Genomic DNA, 20,558 nt, shown 5'->3' with positions numbered 1-20,558 from the left:
GGGGTAACTAGAAGGAGTGCCTGTGTGTATACCATAGGTATATGAGTTTCCAATATCATGAATTTGTTTGCTCATAATGAGCCCAAGTTAGAGACTCACATGAACAAACAGAGTACAGAACTGTGGTTACACAAATCATTCTCGGCTGGTATGATTTTCTTTGCCACAGAGTTACTAATGAGTGAATCCTCCCCACAAGATGGCACACACGAGTGGAACATTTGACTGAAGGTAAAGCTTTTTTTGTATATCCATGGAAACTTCGAACGGGAAATAATGATTCTCTGCATAGTGCAGATACAGTACCAGTCAAATTTTTTTTTTCTAAAGAATTCTCTTCTGCTCACCCAGCCTGCGTTTATTTGATATAAAATACAACAAAAGCAGTAATATTGTGAAATATTTTACCATTTAAAAGAACTACTTTCAATTTGAAGTTGAGTACAATTTTCAGGATTCTTTGATGAATAGAAAGACCCAAAGATAAGCATTTATATAAAAAGAAAAGACTTTGCAACATACAATATACCTTTCAAAAGCTTGGCCTCACTATAATTATTATTATTTTCATTTGCTTTATTTTATTTTATTTTTTACTTACTTTATTTAGCAAGGATGATTTAAATTACTCAAAAGTGATGATAAAGACATTTATGTTACAAAAGATTTCTGTTTCAGATCAGTGCTGTTCTTCTGAACTTTCTATTCATCAAAGAAACCTGTAAAAATTCTACTCAGCTGTTTTCAACACACACACACACACGTTTGTTTTTGTGAATTGTGGGGACTTTTCATAGACTTCTATAGATTTTATACTGACCAAACGATATTGTCTATCCCCTAACCCAACCCTAACCCTAAACCTAGCCCTCACAGAAAACATCTTTGCATCGTTACACTTTCAGATAAACATCATTTACTATTTTTAATCATTTTTTAACATTGTGGGGACCGCATGCCGGTCAAAAATTTCAGGTTTTACTATCCTTGTGGGGACATTTGGTCCCCACAATGTAGCAAAAACAAGTACACACACACACACACACACACACACACATATATATATATATATATATATATAATATTATTCTTATTATTATTTAGATTGGGTGATTGATAGGCTAGTTAATAGGTTATATAGACTAGTCTAATCTTAATTCACCTGCACAGTACAGACTAAAAGCAGTTTAAACAACATCAATAATGTTTAATGACAAAATAACATGATGGCATTGCAAAAACTACAAGCAAGATTGTCAAATGTTCTAAAGTACGTGCTTGGATTTGCGGATTCTCTGCATTAAACCGGTATCCGGATAACCATATATGGTCATAAGGTGCGCGGTATGGTGGATGCCCAGCCAGTGACAAAACTCCGAATTTAAGAAAGGGGCGGGGCGCCATTCATGACTTATGACGAGTCTTCTCTGGGGTTGGCAGCGCGAAAGCTCTCACACACACTATAAATTCGGGTTGCCGCTGGAAGATTTAATTGACAAACACTTCTCAGAGGAATAAGTTAGATTAAATATTTGACGCCTAAACAGGATTTTTTAATATCACAAACGATGGAAACCAAGACTGTAATGTTTTCGGCACTTTTTCTTGTCTGGCTTACGCTCGTAAACGGATCCCCAGGTAAGATTTTATTTTTTTTTTAATCAAAAAACGGTAAACTAATCTAAATGTTGTTTACTCATAGTGTTGTAGTGTATAGTATACTATAGTACAGTACAGTACAGTACTATAGTGACATGGCACAGTGTAGTCTAACAATGTGAACTTTGGATGTAAGTTAGTTTCAAGGTTGGGTCGTAATGGAAGCCATGAAATCTAACAGTTACATGATGTTTCATACTGTATTGGTTTGACTGAATATGTCCTGTGTCCTATTTAGCATCATTAAAAGAGAGAAGGCTTACTAAAGCAACAAACGTCTCATGGTCATCTTACAATTTCAAAACAATCTTGGTGTGGGGACCTAAACCTGTCAACTACACATATACAGTTGAATTCTCAAGGCAAGTACTCAAATATCTCATTTAAACATGCTTTGGTCTTTCTCTGTATTGTTTATATTAACATTTTGTGATTTTTAAAATTCACCATGAAGTAAATATGTATTGATTGAAACCCTAAAGTGTGATTCTAACCAAACAACCAACCAATGATTTTTTTTTTTTCTGCAGAGTTGGTAAGGACAAACAGAGAAACCCTCACTGCATTAGAAGCACTGAGACTGAATGTGACTTGACTAATGAACTGGACCTAAAGGGGGTTTATACCGCTGACATTCTCTCAGAGTCTTCACATGGGACATCTGACTATGTGGATCCTCCATTCGCCAGATCAAAGACGTTCTGTCCTTATAACGACAGTGAGTGTCCAACCCTGCATTCTCAACTTCAGACAAAATTCAGCCGATTTTATTTTAAAGCAGTTGCTTTATTTATTTATTTTTTTTTTTCCTGTAGCTTTAATTGGAAGACCTGCGTTTAAGTTTGAGAATGAGAGCAAGAAGATTGTGCTGACCATAAGTGACCCCATCACTGCTCTGCACAAAGATGGCAGGTCTCTGAACATCCGTGACGTCTTTAAGAAAAATCTCAAGTATCAGATTGAATACAACAAGGCTGGAAGTACAGGGAAAGTGAGTATGAGCACGTTTACATGCCATGTGTTTATTTAAATGCCCTCTGAATTGCAGTTCTCACATGTTGGTTTGTTTTTAGAAATCGCTGATTGTGGATGAGAGCAAAGCCGAGTTTAACAATCTAGATGAGGGTCAGAGTTACTGCTTCAGAGTGGCGGCATACATCCCTTCTCGTAAGGGAGACAAGAGGCTCGGCAAATGGAGTCTTCCCAAGTGTTCACCGCAGAAATACATCAGCGTGTTTGAGGGTAAGATTATTATGTAATCCTTGACAGCTTACTTTTGACATTAATTAGGGTGTTACACCCATTTTCGAGACTGAGGAAGGTGGCACAGGAGTATCCAAGTATTCCAAGTGATTCAACTTTTGCTCAAAGATTTAGCTGTATAGAATTGCAGTGTTATGGAAAACAGGAAGGTTGTTAAGCATGAAGAGGCCAGAGCAGGGTCAGTTAATAGAGGAGAGGAGAGGAGAGGAGAGGAGGGAGGATGACACACACTGCCATTACTCACACTGACCAGAGCTGACAGCTGTGCTGAAAAGGCTCCATTCAGTTGTGTGGAAAACCTCGGTTTCTGAGTTTTCAAACAAGCTATATTTCAGTATCAATTTTCTGTTACATAATCTATTATTTGATATATTGAAAGTTTTGTTAAATTGTATAAAAGTTAAATTGTATAAAAGTTAGTTTTATGAACTTGCCACAGCTAGATTTAAGAAGGAAAGAAAGACAGAAAAACAACCCACCTGGACCCACCATTTTTAAATTGTATGAAAATTAGTTTTGGCAAAAAAAATTTGAACTTGCCACACATAAAGCTAGATTTAACCAAAAAAAATGAAAGAAAAAAAAACCCAGTTGGAATTTCTTTTTTTTTTTTAATTGAATAAAACTCAGTTTTGCCAAAAGATTACAAACTTGCAACGCTAGATTTCACAAAAAAAAAAAAAAAAACTGGATTCAAACACGCTATATTTCAGCATCAATTCCTATTATATAATCTATTAATTTGTTAAAAAATACTTTAAAAAATAAAAAATAGATGTGTTAAAACAGAAACATTACAATTTAAATATTTAAAAACTATTATTTAAAAAAAATGATTTAAAGAGTTTGAATGTTTTTTCAACTGATTCTAAATTCAGTATTTCAGGGTCAATAATGCTTTATCTATTAATTTATATATATATATATATATATATGATATTCAAAAACGTTTTTAATGCATAGTTTTGTGAGTCATTAAATTGAAACTTTTGTTATATATAAAAGAGTAAGAGTAAATAAATTGAACGTTTTATTAAATTCTATAAAACATTGCTAAAATATTTCTTTGCCAAAAAGCAAAATAAAATAAAATCTTTAATGTGGACGCTCTCATAATTTATCTTCCATACAAAGTAGCAGCGAGCTGTTATTTGAGCAGGATTTGAACTGTGCATTAACTTAAATGCTGTGTCAAATGTGAATTTAAAATGGCCAAAGTCATTTTGACAAGTTCGTTATTTTTAAATTGCATACCAATATACTACCAAACTAAATTTCATTAAGTAGCATGCATTAAAATGAATTATAGACTGTTTCGTAAAAACATCATTTAATATTCCTCTTTCTTCTCCACAGAGTATGGACTGGCTGTGATTGGAGGAGCAGCCCTCATTATACTGGCTTTACTAATTGCTGTAATCGTTCTGATTGTGGTTTGCTGTAAACGAGCACGAAGAAAAACGATTTCCAAGGAAACCATAGTCTAGACTCTGGCATAAAGGAATACAACATTTCTGCTACTTGTGCTCAGAACGGGACATACAGCTGGACTGTAACCGTTTTTGCGTTGAGCGGGACAGGTGTGTGTCTGCGGTGCAGCACTGGACTTGTTTCTATGAAACACTAACACTACACGATATGTTATACATATTTGCTTTTATTTTTTTTGACATAGATGAATGAAACCGTATTTGTTTATTAAATTGTCTTATTTATTATTATGTTCAGAAATACATATGTATTAGCTGCTTTGTCTATACAATTTTATATCTAGTAGAAAAGTATTTAATGTTTATAAATCTGTATTTTTTTTAAATATAAGTGATATTTCTAGGAGCTTCACTAGATCAAATAAATTATACTTGTCAATATTTTTTTTTTTCTCTTTCTTTTTAAGAGGAACCAAATCTAAACTTTAGGATTTGATGCGTTTATTGACTTATGCTTTGTAATGCGTAAAAGAACTTGCACAATCAAAAACGAGGAAGAATGTGGTTTTCTGAGGCAGTAATTCCTTTTTTTTTTTTTTTTTTTTTCCATTTTTAAACAAAAACCCCTAATGGCTGAGAAAGCATTGTGCAACAATCTGAATTTAAAGGAACAGAGACACTCCGTAACGTTGCATTCTCAACTCAGTAGCCCACCCTTGTGGTAAGCTAAAGATGTAAAAGGCATGTCTTTTTCAGCTCAAAGCTTAAACCTTGACTTAAAACAAGATATCAACTAAAATGCAAACAGTTGTGCATACACTACCAGTCGAAAGTTTTTCAACAGTAAGATTTTTAGTGTTTAAAAAAAAGGCTCACCTGCATTTATTTGATTCAAAATACAGCAAACGCAGTAATATTGTGAAATGTTTTTGCTATTTAAAATAACTTTTTTCTGTTTGACTATATTTTAAAATGTAATTAAATTCTTTGATCAAAGCTAAATTTTCAGCATCATTACTCCAGTCTTCAGTGTCACGTGATCCTTCAATCATTCTAATATGCTGATTTGCTGTTTAAGAAACATTTTTTTAATCAATATTTAAACAGTTGAGTACTTTTTTTTTTTTTTTTTTTTTTTTCAAGATTCTTTGATGAATAGAAAGATCCAAAGTTCAGCATTTCTCTGAAATGAAAAGCTTTTGTAACATTTGGGAAAAGAAATTATAAAAAAACAATACGTTTATTTAGCAAGGATGCTTCAAATTGATCAAAAGTCATGGTAAAGACATTTAAATGAAGATTTCTATTTCAGATAAATGATGTTCTTTTGAATTTTATATTCATCAAAGAAACCTGAAAGAATTGTACTCTGCTGTTTTCAACAAAAAAAAAAAAATGTTTTTGAGCAGCAAATCAGAATATTAGAATGATTTCTGAATAATCAGTAACTGGAGTGATGATGCAAAAAAATCAGCTTTGAAATTACAGGAATAAATTACATTTTAAAATATAAGATGATATAGAAAACACATTTTACATAGTAAAAATATTTCAAAATTGTATGTTTTTGCTGTATTTCTGATCAAATAAATGCAGGCTTGGTGATCAGAAAAGACATAAAAAATCTTACTGTTCACAAACTTTTGACTGGTAGTGTACCTGTGTGGATGTCAAAACAGAAGCCTTCCAAAGTGGTAACCTATCCTAATTAAAAAGAAAAAAGCCTCAAAAAAGTCTCAAAAGAAGTCTAAAATTAAAATAAATAACTAAAGTAAAAAACAAAATTGCTTTTAAATAATACCACACAAGATAATTTCATTATATGTTCTATAATTCATTAAAATTATTGAAATAGGTCTGTAAGGCACAATGTATCCAGTAGGTTCTTAAACATATATTAATAGGCTTCATTACATCTTACAAAATTAAAATTCATAAAGACAGCTCATTACACTTAAATAATGCAGTTACCATATCATTATTTGTACCAGTGACATGCAACAGTATATTACAGACAACAACATAAGCCAGTGACAGTTCCAGTTTCAAAACAGGTATTACAACTTTTATATTACAAATGCTTGATTTTTAAAAAGGGTTTTCAAACCCAATTTTATTCCTTACAAAAATCTTTTTAGATAATGCACAGTAACCTCTCCCTGAGAGATATTTATCCACAGAGTTACAATCCTTTCCCTCAAATGAAGAAAAGCTGTTATGCTTCAACAACATCTTATAATATAAAGAGTTACGAATCATTAGATACAGAATAATATTGCTTCAGATCCACATTTAGTACCAACAGACCTCATTCATGACTGTGAATTTCTTTCAGTTTAATTTACAATAACATTACGAATTATATGCACAAACGCCCAGTGTCATTATTATGATCCAAACTCCACCGTTTCCTTCGTGATGGGTTTAAACTCATAGTTTCCTCTTCCATCCATGTGCAAGTAATACTGTAGTATAGAGAAACAGAGTTTTCAAACTTTCAAACAACTTAAGGTTTTCTAAAGAATTCTGCAAACTGTATGATGAAACACAAGGGCAAAGTTATACCTCGTGGTGCTTCCATAGTGATTTCCTGTGGGAGACTGTGAACAGCGTGATGCCAACCTGAAAGGAGGAAACAGATGATTCCAGCTGAGCTAAGGGAGACATATTTCTGAAGGGATCTCCCACAGGAGCAACAAACACATTCCTGACTCTTCACTTTTGACAGAAAACGAGCATGGTGGGGTGAGCACCTGTTGCAACTTCTCTAGCTGTATGTTCTTCAGTTCTTCTTCTTTCACACTAACATTTTTTTGCATTCTTTGTAAATAAGATCATGACATCTGAATACCTTTCGACAGTGGCTGTAGATGAAGTCCTCCACATCCACGCTCACAGCACTGGTGCACTCGTCCAGAATAGCAAACTGGGGCTTGTGGTAAAAGAGACGAGCCATCTGTGCAATTCAATAAAGAGATCTGATCTGCTCTGCTCTTATACAAACCACATTCATATCTGTCTCACTTTAAAGGGGTCATCGGATGCCCATTTTCCACAAGTTGATATGATTCTTTAGGGTCTTGATGAAAAGTCTATAATATACTTTGGTTAAAAATTATCAGTGGTGGGGTAAAACAACACCCTTTTTGCTTCGTCGAAATGAGCTCTGCAAAAATCATCCCATTCTGAGGGATTGTTCCTTTAAATGCAAATGAGCTCTGCTGGTCCCGCCCCTCTCTACTCTCTGTGGAGTGATGAGCCTGTTTACTATAGCCACATTTAGCCCGTTTAGCCACGATTAATAAAAAAAAAAACCTTGTACTCACTTCTGCTGTAGGTGAAGCTGGATGACGAATTATTTGTGTGAACATAGGCGGATATATGTAAATCGGGAGGCGCATTCCTTTCACAAACAAACATAATCCACTGCATCTTCAGCGGCTCAGATGTCGGAAGTAAGTGATAACCACTATGTTCATTATTACATCCAGCAACACAACACCTCAATCAGAGATATTCTTGTCTAACTTACATCCCCGCTCTGGCATCGAAACAATGGAGATCGGACTGTTACAGCTGATTTAGGGCGGGTCTGAGGTAAGACGCTCATGTCAATCATCTATCGTGGGAGCGGCCTCTGTGGGTGTGACGCCACACCGACAGGCATCTGAGAACGGCTCGATTTGAAAAAGGGGATATTATTTTTACATATTAATTAAATACCACTGCATATATTTTTATCATTATAGGGCAGATTTGTACATACACTGCCAACACACATTAATGTTCAAGCAACATGTAAAAGTGAACTTTGCATCCGATGACCCCTTTAAATAAAGAATGATTAAAAAATGCAAAGATCAGAGCTTACAGCCATCCTCTGCTTTTCTCCTCCACTGAGGACGTCCATCCAGTCCTGCACACTGTCCCAGCTGCCCTCTCTCTCCAGGATATGTCCTAGCTGGACATTGTCCAGATATTCTTTCAGCACCTGACCACAAGTATAATGTAAGCACATTTCTTTAAGTGACAGTACTTCTGTGAAACATAAAAGACACATTTGTGACCCTGGACTACAAAACCAATCATAAGGGTCATTTTTTGAAATTGAAATTTATACATCACATGAATGCTGAAAAATAGCTTTCCATTGATGTATGGTTTGTTATGATAGGACAATATTTGGCTAACTATTTGAAAATCTGAAATCTGAGGGGTGTCAAAAAAAAAAAATCTAAATATTGAGAAAAATCGCTTTTAAAGTTGTCCAAATTAAAGGAGAAGTCCACTTCCAAAACAAAGATTCACATATAATGTACTCACCCCCTTGTCATCCAAAATGTTCATGTCTTTCTTTCTTCAGTCATGATATGGTGCCCCGATTTTGAACTTCCAAAAAGCAGTTTAAATGCAGCTTCAAATGATCCCAAATGCGGTTGTAAATCTATCTAGCAAAACGATCGGTTATTTTCATTTAAAAAAATACAATTTAAATACTTTTTAATTTCAAACGCTTGTCTTGCCTTTCTTTCCCTGAACTCTGTGTATTCTGACACAAGACAGTTAGTGTCTGTCGAAAAACTCCCATCATATTTTCTCCCTCATAATCTAAAATCATTTCAAAATCATCCTACATCACTGCAGAAGTACTGACACAGTTTTTGCAAAGTGAACATGCAAAGAAGATCAAACACCCTTAACAAAAATGGTAAAACAGCGATATAGGGCAATTTTGAAGTTGAGGGAAAACATGAGATGGGAGTTTTGAGACATACCCTATCTGTCATGAACCAGAACAAAAACAGTCCAGGCAAAGTAAGACAAGATGAGCGTTTGGAGCGTTTGAAGCTGCATTTAAACTGCATTTTGGAAGTTCAAAATCGGGGCACCATATCAGTCCATTATATGGAGAAAAATGCTGAAATGTTTTCCTCAAAAAACATATTTTTTTTTTCCGACTGAAGAAAGAAAGACGTGAACATCGTGAATGTAAAGGGGGTGAGTACATTATTTGTAAATTGTTGTTCTGGAAATGGACTTCTCCTTTAAGTTCTTAATATTGCATATTACTAATCAGAAATTAAGTTTTGATATAACTACAGTAGGAATTTTACAAAATACCTTCATAGACATGATCTTTATTTAATTTCCTAATGATTTTTGGCATAAAAGAAAAATCAATTTTGACCCATACAATGTATTTTTGTCTATTGCTACAAATATACCCCAGCGACTTAAGATTGGTTTTGTGGTCCAGGGTCACATATAGTAGAATGTCAATGGCAGCATTTACACTGCAAGTTTTAATTCACAGATTTAATCTTTCGACCATATCTGATTTTTTGGCCCACCTGTTTACATTTACTTTACACATGACTGGTACTGATTTCTGTGTTTACATTAATTCCTGCACAAAATGATTGTCAGTGGTCGCTTTACTGTGCACAATTTTTCTGTATTTAAACCCTTTCCAACAATGACTGTATGATTTTAAACTCCATCTTTTCACACTGAGGGCAACTGAGGGACTCATATGCAACTATCAGAGAAGGTTCAAACGCTCACTGATGCTCCAGAAGGAAAAAAAAACATTAATTTGAAGATGAATTTGAAGATCAGGGTAAATTAAACTTATTTTGTCTTCTGGGAAACATGTAAGTATCTTCTGTCCCCTCTGTAGGGCAGTACTAAATGAAAAAATATGATATTTAGACAAAATAAGAAAAATGTACACATCTCCATTCTGTTCAAAAGTTTTCACCCCCAGCTCTTAATGCATCTTTTTTCATCGTTTTCTTCTAGAGCATCAGTGAGCGTTTGACCCTTCTGTCATGCAGTCATCATAGAAAAAGGGTCCAAATACACAAAAATGCTGAAAAACCAAAGAATTTGTGGGACCTGAAGGATTTTTCTGAAAACATGGCAGGCAGTTTAACTGTTCAGGACAAAAAAGGGACTCATGAACAACTATCACTAAACAAAAAAACACAGCTGTGGATCATTCAGGTAACAACAAAGTATTAAGAATCAAGGGGATGTAAACTTTTGAACAGTGTCTTTTTTTTTTTTTATAAATTCAACTATTATTTTCTCTTGTGGATTATATGTAAACATCTTTTATGTGATATATCTTACTCAGGTCAGTACTAAATAAACAATAACATGCATTTTGTATGATCCCTCCTAATTTGGTAAAATAATTAACATTTTGCAGATTCCGAAAGGGGGATGTAAACTTTTGACCTCAACTGTATAATGTAGGTTTTAGTAGCGAAGCTGTTGTACTTATAAAATTCACGAGGCAACGGTCGAAAACCAGCTCCTGAATGTGCTATTTTTTTTATCTATGGCAGACAGCACGCTGGCATTAATGCTATCTTTATGGGCAAACATGTTGTCCTTGCATTGGGAGTTCATAGGGGAATCGGATATGTGTATTTAGACCAGGGGTGCCCAAACTCAGTCCTGGAGGGCTGGTGTAATAATAAATGTTTCTTGAAAAGCAAATCATATTAGAATGATTTCTGAAGGATGATTTCTGATCATGTGAGACTGAAGACTGGAGTAATGATGCTGAAAATGTAGCTTTGATCACATGAATAAATTACAGTTTAAAATATATTCAAATAGAAAGCAGTTATTTTAAATAAAAAAAATATTTTGCTGGATTTAGAATTAAATAAATGCAGGCTTGGTGAGCAGAAGAGAATTCTTTAAAACATTAAAAATCTTACTGTTCAAAAACTTTTGACTGGAAGTGTATGAATCAAGTCCTCAGAATAGACATGATCATTTTATATGATAAACAGTTTTAATTTAGCCTTTTATTCACATATAAACAATTTAATATTTGTACATAAACAGAGTGGGCAACTGAAGTTGAACCGTACTTGTGTGACGTGCAAAAAAAACACCATTCTTTTGCATCAAGCAAGTACTGAACTTCCCTTTTTCTATGTATGTGGATTTTTGACCAATATTTTCATTTCTGTTTTGACGAATATAGGTTCATTTTTGAGTGAACTATCCCTTTATAAAATAACACATTTTCCTGTCCACTTGATTATGAAACTCACCCGATCAGATGTTCCTTTCTTCTTTTGGTCTTCATGTGTGTCAGGATAAATCACCTGATCTCTAAGGGAGCCAAGTGTCATATAGGGCCTCTGAAGAAAATACAAACAAATTAACTTTTAAAATACAGTCGAACATTGTCACATTTAACCTGCTGCCATGAAAGACTTCAATGTGAAAAGGCGCACCTGAGGAACATAGAAGAGTTTCCCTCTTTCTGGTTTTGTGAGTTGTCCTCCACACAGAGGCCACAGCTGGGGAAGCAAAGAGACCTTATGAAAAACAAACAAACCCACAACTGAGGTTTCTAAAAAACATATTTCTACTGAAGAAGAGCTCTAACCTCTCCCAGCACTCTGAAGAGTGAACTCTTTCCACAGCCGTTGGGCCCACAGACCAACACGTTTGTCCCAGAAGATACCTTTATGTAAGGAGGGAAGGTGGTGATTACTAAAACCTAGATGACTAACCCCTGTTTTACAAGCTAAATAACAAGTTTAGACTAGGAAAATATTATTTATGGAGCATTAACCTCAAAAGACAAGTCACGGATGAGAATGTCTCCATTGGGCGTCGCTAAAGGTATGTGCTCAAACCTGTGGATGAAAGGATACAGCTTAATTTGAAACACTGATGATATGCTTGGGTTAGACACAACGTCTACTGCTGGAAAAAAGCAAATAGGCCTTGGGCATTGAGGATTACATGAATGCATAAATGTTAAGAAGCTTATTTAGTGTGTAGTACCTAACTTACTTGATAATATTGTCTGCGATGATGATTTTACCTCTCCCAGGGATAAGAGGGATTTTCTCTACTGAATCATCTGTGGAAAAGAAAGAAGGAAAGAAAGAAAGAAAGAAGTTAGTAAATTTGCAAGATTCACTACCATTCAAATGTTTGGGGTTACTCAGATTTTCTTTCTTTTTTTAAACAAGTTTGCTCACCAAGCCTGCATTTATTTGATCCAAAGTACAGCAAAAACAGTAAAATTCTGAAATATCTTCATTATTTAAAATAACTGTTTTCTATTTGAATATATTTTAAAATGTGTTTTGTTCCTGTGATTTCAAAGCTGAATTTTTAATTTTTATCATTACTCCAGTCACATGATCCTTCAGAAATCATTCTAATATTCTGATTTGTTGCTCAAAAACATTTATTATTTTGTTGAAAATAGCTGAGTTTAGTTTTTTTTAGGTTTCTCTGATGAATAGTAAGTTCAGAAGAGTAGCATTTACACTACCAAAAGTTTTTGCACAGTAAGATTTTGAATGTTTTTTAAAGAATTCTTCACCAAGCCTGCATTTATTTGATCCAAAGTACAGCAAAACAGTAACATTTAAAAAAAAAAAATTAGTACTTAAAATAAGCGGTTTCTATATGAGTATATTTTAAAATGTAATTTATTCCTGTGAAGCTAAAGCTAGATTTTCAGCATCATTATTTCAGTCTTCAGTATCAAATGATCCTTCTAATCATTCTAATATGCTGATTTGCTGTTCAAGAAACATTTTTATTATTATTATTATCAGTATTTGAAACAGTTGAGTATATATATATATATATATATATATATATATATATATATATTCAAGATTCTTTCATAAATAGAAAGATCCAAAGATCAGCATTTGTTTGAAATAAAAAGCTTTTGTAATATTATAAACTATTGGATGCACTATTTAAATAAAGCATCCTTTATTTAACAAGGATGCTTTAAATTGATCAAAAGTGAAGATAAAACAAATCAGAATATTAGAATTATATCTGAAGGATCAAGTGACGAGAGTATTAATGCTAAAAATTCAGCTTTGAAATCATGGGAATAAATTACATTTTAAATATAAATATCAGTTATTTTAAATAGTAAAATTTTCTTTTACAAATTGTACTATTTTTGCTGTACCTTTGATCAAATAACTGCTGGCTTGGTGAGCAGAAGAGACTTCTTCTTCAAAAAAAAAAAAAAAAAAATAAAAAATAACTCAAAAACTTTTGACTAGTAGTGTAAATGCTGCTCTTTTGCTGCTCTAACGTTCCATTCAAAGACCTGGAAAAAAGGTAAGTGTCCACAAAAACATTAGGCAGAACAACCGTTTTTAACAACAATAATAATAAGAAGAAGAAATCTTCCTTGAGCACCAAATCAGCATATTTATCATAGAATGATTTCTGAAGGATCATGTGACACTGAAGATTGAAGTAATAACGTAAGCTCTGCTATTAAAGGAATAAATTACATTTTAAAATACAGGTGCATCTCAAAAAATTACAATATCGTGAGAAAGTTCTTTTTTTTGTTTGTAACCATCTCAAAATATTAGAATATTTCCTAAGATCAATCAAAAAAACGGATTTACAAAACAGTAAAGTTCAAGTTTGAACTTGAACTTTTGTTCAACAATAAATGTTCATTTATGCACTCAATTCTTGCTCCTAGCACAAATTACAGCATCAGTAAAGTAAGCGATCAGCATGGGGCACTGCTGAGGCACTATTGAGCCTTCAGATCGTCTGTATATTGTTGGATTGACTGTTTCTCATCTTTCTCTTGAAAATATCCCATAGATCTCTATGGGGTTCAGGTCAGGCATGTTGGCTGGCCAATAAAGCACAGTAATATCATGGTCAGCAAACCACTTGGAAGTGTTTTTTGCACTGTGGGCAGGTGCTAAAGTCCTGCTGGAAAAGGAAATCAGCATCTCCATAAAACTTGTCAGCAGATCGAAGCATAAAGTGCTCAAAAATCTCCTGGTAGATGGCTGCATTGACTTTGGACTTGATAAAACACAATGGACCAACACCAGCAGACGTCACGGCACCCCAAATCATTAATGACTTCAGAAACTTCACACTGGACTTCAAGCAGCTTGGATTCTGTGCCTCTCCAGTCTTCCTCCAGACTCTGGGATCATGATTTCAACATGAAATGCAAAATTTTCTTTTATCTGAAAAGAGGACTTTGGACCACTGAGCAACAGTCCAGTTCTTTTTCTCCTTAGCCCACGTAAGATGCTTCTGACGTTTTTCTGTTTCAGATGTGGCTTGGAAGTCCTTTTCCTGAAGACGTCTGAGTGTGGTGACTCCTGATACACTGACTTTGGCTTCATTCCACTCCTTGTGAATCTCTCCCAAGTGCTTGAATCAGCTTTGCTTGACAGTATTCTAAAGCTTGCGGTCAATCCCTGTTACTTGTGCACCTTTTCCTACCCAATTTCTTCCTTCCAGTCAACTTTGCATTTAATATGCTTTGGTACAGCACTTTGTAAACAGCCACCCCTTTCAGTAATGACCTTCTGTGACTTACCCTTTTTGTGGAGGGTGTCAATGATTGTCTTCTGGACCATTGCCAAGTCAGCTGTCTTCCCCATTAGTGCAGTTTCAAAGAACAAGAGATACCCGGAAATTGTTCTGTAGCAATGGTCATTTAATGAAACTCAAATGTAAATATTCTAATATTTTGAGATACTGGATTTTTGACTTCCATTAACTGTAAGCTCTAATCATCAAAATTAAAAAAAAAAAAAAAAAACTTTAGAAATGTTTTACTTTCCTTGTAATGAATCTAGAATATAAGAAAGTTTCACTTTTTCACGATATTTTAACTGTTTGAGATGCACCTGTATATTCAAACAAAAAACGGTTATTTTAAATTGCAATAATATTTCACATTATTAGTTTTTACTGTATTTTTTATCAATTTCATGCAGCCTTGGTGAACATAAGAGGCTTCTTTTAAAAACATAAACTTACAAATCCCAAACATTAAATGGTACAAGTATACATTCATAAAGAAATCTCTTACGTCACAAATATATGCTTAAAACAAAACAAACACATATCACACAATAGTCCCGACCTTTGATTCTCTGCGTTACCATGGTCCGTTCATATCTGCCTGAATTCAGCTCCTTAAGGACTTCCTGAATTTCTGTGATCCGCGTAGTGAACCTAATAAATGGATTCAGACCCCAGATAAACACACATATACTCAAGCAGATGACAGCACACAGCAGGTGAGCACTGATAAGGCTAGAGATGATGGATGGCAAGAGGAACAAGCAAAGAATGAATGAACCCGAGGCAAAGCACTCACCCGGACAATCTGGTCATCTCTCTGCCTGCCAGGACGATCCTTCCCAGGGCCTGCGCCAAACTCATCAACATCCGCCCACTCTGGTAATAGTCCTGCAGCGTAAAACAAACACAGAAGAACTTCTATTTTCTCTGCAAACATTTACCTAAGGAAATCCCTACTGACCCAATAAAGCAATATTACAAAGTCAGTGATGACTATTAAATCTGAAAGAACAAAGGTAAGTGATTATGTCATTTGCATACAGTAGCGTATCACCACTGTATAGTGAAAGTCATTTACATTCATTTTCATTTAAACTGCTACCCTAAAAAAAAAAACCTTAAGAGGTTATCTTAAAATAATAAAATATGTGTTCATTCATACTCACTTCTAGTCGCTCAGAGTATGAGCTGTTCGCATGCCGCTGGTTTGTGAGGTCCAGGAATGGCCGGCTAATAACCAGGTAACCCACCACCAAGGCTATGTCTGGAGAATCAGAAAAATGTTTTTACAGGGAGTTTTTTTATATTTATCTTAAAGATACAGCTCACCCAAAAATGCTGATTAAATGATTACTCACCCTCATGTCGTTCCAAACCCGTAAGACCTTGGTTCATCTTCAGAAATTAAGATATTTTTAATGAAATCTGAGTTTTCTGACCCTGCATAGACAGCAATGCAACCGACACGTTCAAGGCCCAGAAAAGTAGTAAAGACACTGTTAAAATAGTCAATGTGACATCAGTGATTCAACCTTAATTTTATGAACTTGGTTCCTGCGTCAGCAACATCACATGCATGCGTTGTGGCACTGTTGTGAATGTGCATCGAAGACTAACATGGAAGAGAAGAAATTGTTAAATAAAGTCGTTGTTTTTGTTTTCTTTGCGCACAAAAAGTATTCTCGTAGCTTCATAAAATTAAGGTTGATTCACTGATGTCACATGGACTATTTTAATGATGTACTTACTACCTTTCTGGGTCTTAAACATGTCAGTTGCATTGCCGTCTATGCAGGGTCCAAAAGCTCTCAGATTTCAATAAAAATATCTTATTTTGTGTTCTAAAGATGAACGAAGGTCTTTTAATGGGTGAATGAGTGATGAACGGGTTTAGAACCAAATGAGGCTGTTTAAAAGTTTAATCTGGATTCTGCTGCCATCTACAGTAGTTGTTCATATCTGCTTACATTTGGCTATGATGCTGTCCATGACACCCATTGAGAAACGAAAGTGTATGAAGCGCCTCAAGTGGTCCACCTTCAAAACAAGAAGTCTGATTGAAACCTTCACCAACATTACATCTGAATTAGTTCATGGAAATCAAACAATTTTTATTTTCCTCACCAGTTTCTGGAATGTTCCATTAATAGTTTGCTTTTCTCTCCTGTTGCCATTGTAGAATGCAATCTCCTCACTGAAACAATATGCAGAAATCATGCACTTTCCTCTATAAAATACCTAAGGTGACAAACAGCCAGGCAAAGAGATGGAGTCCTATACATACCTGTTAGTGATGAGGCGAGAGTTGACGTATCTGTACTCCCCCTCATACCTTTGCTCCGTTACGGTCATCTTGCCAATTGGCCTGCGCAGCCTTGTAAGGAGCAGACCGGAGAACACCAGATAGCTCAGCAAACTAGCAGGACCCTACAAAGGAGCAGGAAGATATTACTTTGCAACATTTTAACACTGGAGACTGAGGTGCTGAATTAGCCAATGGTTTCTTTGAAACAGACACTTACAAGAGATCCAATGGCTGTGTTAAGTTTGCAGATGTAGATCAATATGTCTAGTAGAGGCTGCAGGAAAAGAGGAAAGAATCAAGTAGGCTCAGACTGAAGACATCCTAATACACGATTAAGAATGACAGGAAATTGTTCACTTTTTCTGCATTACCTTGCTGACATTGGAATAGAGGTCCACGACACTGTTACAAAACTTCTCCACATCTTGAGTTATCAATTGGTCTGGGTTGGCAATACGGTTGTCCAGGTTGCCGATTTGATAGTATGTGAACCCCCTAGTGGTAGATATGTTGTTGTAAAACAGCAGTGCAGTAGATATCACTAAATTAGTAAAGATCAAATCGTTAACCATAATTTAAAGCATTAAAAAATAATTAATTACAGTTATTACTCACACTCATGTTGTCCCAAGCCCGTAAGACCTTCGTTCATCTTCAGGACACAAATTCAGATATTTTTGATGATGTTGCACACAAAAAGTATTCTTGTAGGTTCATAACATTATGGTTGAACCAGTGATGTCACATGAACTATTTTAATGATGTCCTTTCTGGCCCATGAACATTTTAGGTGTGTTGCTACCTATGCAGGATCAGAAAGTTTGTGGATTTCATCAACAATATCTTACCTTGTGTTCTGAAGATGAACGAAGGTCTTACAGGTTTGGAACGACACGAGGGTGAGTAATTAACAGTTGAAACGGTATTATCCTATTTACTGAACATGAGCTAACAACTAAGATCAGTTGTATTTTTTTAACTAAAGTTAACATAACTTCTGTAACAAATGTAGCTATTTCTCATAGTTAATGTTAGTTAATGCATTAACTAACGTTGACCAATGAGACATTATTGTAAAGTGTTTCCTACTGTTATTTATAATTCTTTTGCATATTAATCTGTTTGAAACATTTGTTTACTTCAAACATTTTAAATACAATAAAGCAATACAGAAAAATGCATAGAGTCCTTTCTCCTTGATGTTGCAAAATGATATTATTATCATATTATTGAATTTCTTATTGTAATCATAAACACACTGGATTGTAGCGCAATTTTACTGTTTTACTGTTTACTGCACTTTGTTATTCATATAGTCATTACTTATAACAGCTAATCATTTTAAATGAAAAATGTTAACTGAAACTTAACATTCACAGAAAAAACTGCACATTCACAGAAAATAGCTTACTTCTGCTAAAAATGAACATTTTATTTAATTTAAGCATTATTTGATGAACATAACTTACGTCAAGTAGTCATTGTAAAGGTGACTGGTCAGTCTCACTCTGAAACACAGCTTCAGTTCGTTGATTCCCAGCTTTAACAAGTTATTCACTAGAGATATCTGATGTGTCATAAAACACAAAACAAATAGGCTTTTATATAAATTTGTATGAAATGTGCACTGTTAAAGATGTTTCATTCCTAAAATATGCCAATACATTACCTTTAAATAATGCATAATTACAGTTTATAGTATACTAAATATATTTCAATAACATTTCATAGAACATATTATCCCTATAAGGTCTATGTTATGATCCTGTTATTATTTAATACTAAGAATGCGACATTGTATTATCAAATTAAATATATGGATAACGCCTTGTCAGCTGTAAAATAACACAGTAACCCTGTGCAAAGTTTAGACCACTTACAAAAGGCATGACTGTGATAAAGTTGACCAAGTATCTTTTGAAAGTGGTTGTCGAACGTCCAATAATTGCACTGCAAACCACACACACACATTGAAAAACAGTCATTTTGTGCTTGTAGTCTACACACAGTACAAGAAAAACAGGAAAGACAGCATATAAGTGATCTGGCATGTTCTGCTGGCAACGACACTCAGAGGAAATCGTACCACTGAAAAATGCACTCCACTACAAATACAACAGGTATAGGAAAAGATCCCTCCTGGTAACTTACATAAACATTCATAATCATGATTAAAAATCAGATAAGATGCGTATGATGTATTTGCATATAAAAACATCCACAAAGGTTAAGGAATTACTTGAGAAGTACACACAGCACAAAAAAACTGTGATCTTACAGCACGTGGTAAATGTGATCTTGAATACCTCTCAATCATGGTCCCATTATGTATCATCCAGACGTCACAGTAGGTTCTGGCCACGAGCATCACAGCGATCAGAAGCAAATATCCTGACTGGAGAGAGAAAACAACCAATAATAATCACAAATTGGTTTGTATTTCACCTAGATCAAATAGCCAGTGGAAATAAATGACAGTAAATATACAGAGGTTGAAACATACACTGACCTCTTTGCAAAAGGTCTGTGGCAACAGGATTTTTATTATATGACAAATGCGCCTGAAAAACACCTTATCCACCACAGCCTTGTCAGTCTTTCTATCCTTCTGAAAAAAAAAAAAAAAAAAAAAAAAAAAAAACATACATATCTTACACTATTACAAATTCTTACTTAGATTTAGACTAAGGAATATACTTACATCATTGTCCAATAGTGGTTTTGATGCCCCTTTATCTCTACAAGTGAACACAGGAGTAAGACATAAGGCATTTCAACATAACTCATTTTCAGAAACACGTTAACGTCTGAATAAATGAATGCGTCCCATCTCAATGATATTTCAATGTCGAAGAGGTTATACCGCACACCGGCCGGGTAAATAAATGGCAACAGGTATAAAAAATATTTATCTTACCCATTGGATCCCGAAGATAGTCTTTGCTTTAATACGTACACGGCAAAGAGCAAAGCACCTGCGATGGAGGAATTGCCGGCTGTCAGATACTTACTAACAGCCGCCATGTTCAATATGAAACCAATCAGGAAGCGACGGCGGGCAACGAAGGACCCACGCGGTGGATTTCCTTCTGTTTTTTCAAAGCACGTCTGTTAACGGGGAGTTTCTATACGTCTACAAATGCACATAGGCACACATAAGCACACCTTAGAAACATTACGCACACGGATGTATATATTACACCGGTAGTGAAACGTGCAGCCGCAAGGTGTCGGCAGAGTCTTTCTACAAATGTGACCCTGGACCACAAAACCAGTCATAAGTAGCACGGGTATATTTGTAGCAATAGATAAAACTACATTGTATGGGTTAAAATGATCAATTGTTCTTTTATGCCAAAAATCATCACGATTAAGTGAACTTGTTCCGTTCAGATATTTTGTAAATTTTAATACCGTAAATATATCAAAGCTTATTTTTTGATTAATAATATGCATTGCTAAGAACTTCATTTGGACAACTTTAAAGGCGATTTTCTTAATATTTATATTTTTTTGCACCCTCA

The 20,558-nt window shown here is 34.7% G+C and overlaps 2 protein-coding genes across 3 annotated transcripts; one reads left to right on the top strand and one right to left on the bottom strand.

The window, feature by feature from the left end:
- Positions 1-1,437: 1,437 nt before the first annotated feature.
- On the top strand, positions 1,438-4,793 carry f3b (coagulation factor IIIb). Its single transcript, XM_051137373.1, has 6 exons — positions 1,438-1,638; positions 1,898-2,021; positions 2,190-2,377; positions 2,475-2,650; positions 2,733-2,901; positions 4,279-4,793. The coding sequence occupies exons 1-6, from the start codon at positions 1,569-1,571 to the stop codon at positions 4,407-4,409; spliced, it is 858 nt and encodes a 285-aa protein (XP_050993330.1). The 5' UTR covers positions 1,438-1,568; the 3' UTR covers positions 4,410-4,793.
- An 820-nt stretch (positions 4,794-5,613) lies between these two features.
- Positions 5,614-20,260, bottom strand: abcd3b (ATP-binding cassette, sub-family D (ALD), member 3b). 2 transcript variants are annotated; one of them, XM_051137353.1, is made up of 23 exons: positions 19,952-20,260; positions 19,736-19,772; positions 19,544-19,642; positions 19,341-19,429; positions 18,915-18,984; positions 18,504-18,601; positions 17,406-17,529; positions 17,252-17,308; positions 17,014-17,156; positions 16,854-16,923; positions 16,697-16,766; positions 15,896-15,993; positions 15,526-15,617; positions 15,289-15,380; positions 12,183-12,252; positions 11,959-12,022; positions 11,770-11,847; positions 11,615-11,680; positions 11,429-11,518; positions 8,224-8,343; positions 7,204-7,308; positions 6,918-6,974; positions 5,614-6,817 (listed from the first exon to the last, which is right to left on the bottom strand). In XM_051137353.1, exons 1-23 carry the CDS (start codon positions 20,056-20,058, stop codon positions 6,740-6,742), a joined length of 1,974 nt encoding a protein of 657 aa, XP_050993310.1. In that variant the 5' UTR covers positions 20,059-20,260; the 3' UTR covers positions 5,614-6,739. The 2 variants fall into 2 exon arrangements, with proteins under 2 accessions (XP_050993310.1, XP_050993317.1); XM_051137360.1 differs by having other exon boundaries at positions 19,544-19,639.
- Positions 20,261-20,558: the final 298 nt, after the last annotated feature.

Source organism: Labeo rohita, chromosome 2, assembly GCF_022985175.1.
Source record: "Labeo rohita strain BAU-BD-2019 chromosome 2, IGBB_LRoh.1.0, whole genome shotgun sequence".
NCBI classification, from domain to species: domain Eukaryota; kingdom Metazoa; phylum Chordata; class Actinopteri; order Cypriniformes; family Cyprinidae; genus Labeo; species Labeo rohita.
Note: the sequence above shows the minus strand (reverse complement) of the source record. Positions and strands in the feature narration are given on the sequence as shown.

What these genes read in the sequence shown, in the direction of transcription:
- abcd3b (XM_051137353.1), bottom strand. Translation starts at nt 20,058, where the DNA reads ATGGCGGCTGTTAGTAAGTATCTGACAGCCGGCAATTCCTCCATCGCA. An exon ending in TCTATTCCAATGTCAGCAAG is followed by an intron (nt 17,309 to 17,405) that starts GTAATGCAGAAA and finishes CTTTTCCTGCAG; the next exon opens with CCTCTACTAGACATATTGAT. An exon ending in ATGGAACATTCCAGAAACTG is followed by an intron (nt 16,767 to 16,853) that starts GTGAGGAAAATA and finishes CTTGTTTTGAAG; the next exon opens with GTGGACCACTTGAGGCGCTT.
- f3b (XM_051137373.1), top strand. Translation starts at nt 1,569, where the DNA reads ATGGAAACCAAGACTGTAATGTTTTCGGCACTTTTTCTTGTCTGGCTT. An exon ending in GCTCGTAAACGGATCCCCAG is followed by an intron (nt 1,639 to 1,897) that starts GTAAGATTTTAT and finishes TGTCCTATTTAG; the next exon opens with CATCATTAAAAGAGAGAAGG. An exon ending in GTTCTGTCCTTATAACGACA is followed by an intron (nt 2,378 to 2,474) that starts GTGAGTGTCCAA and finishes TTTTTCCTGTAG; the next exon opens with CTTTAATTGGAAGACCTGCG.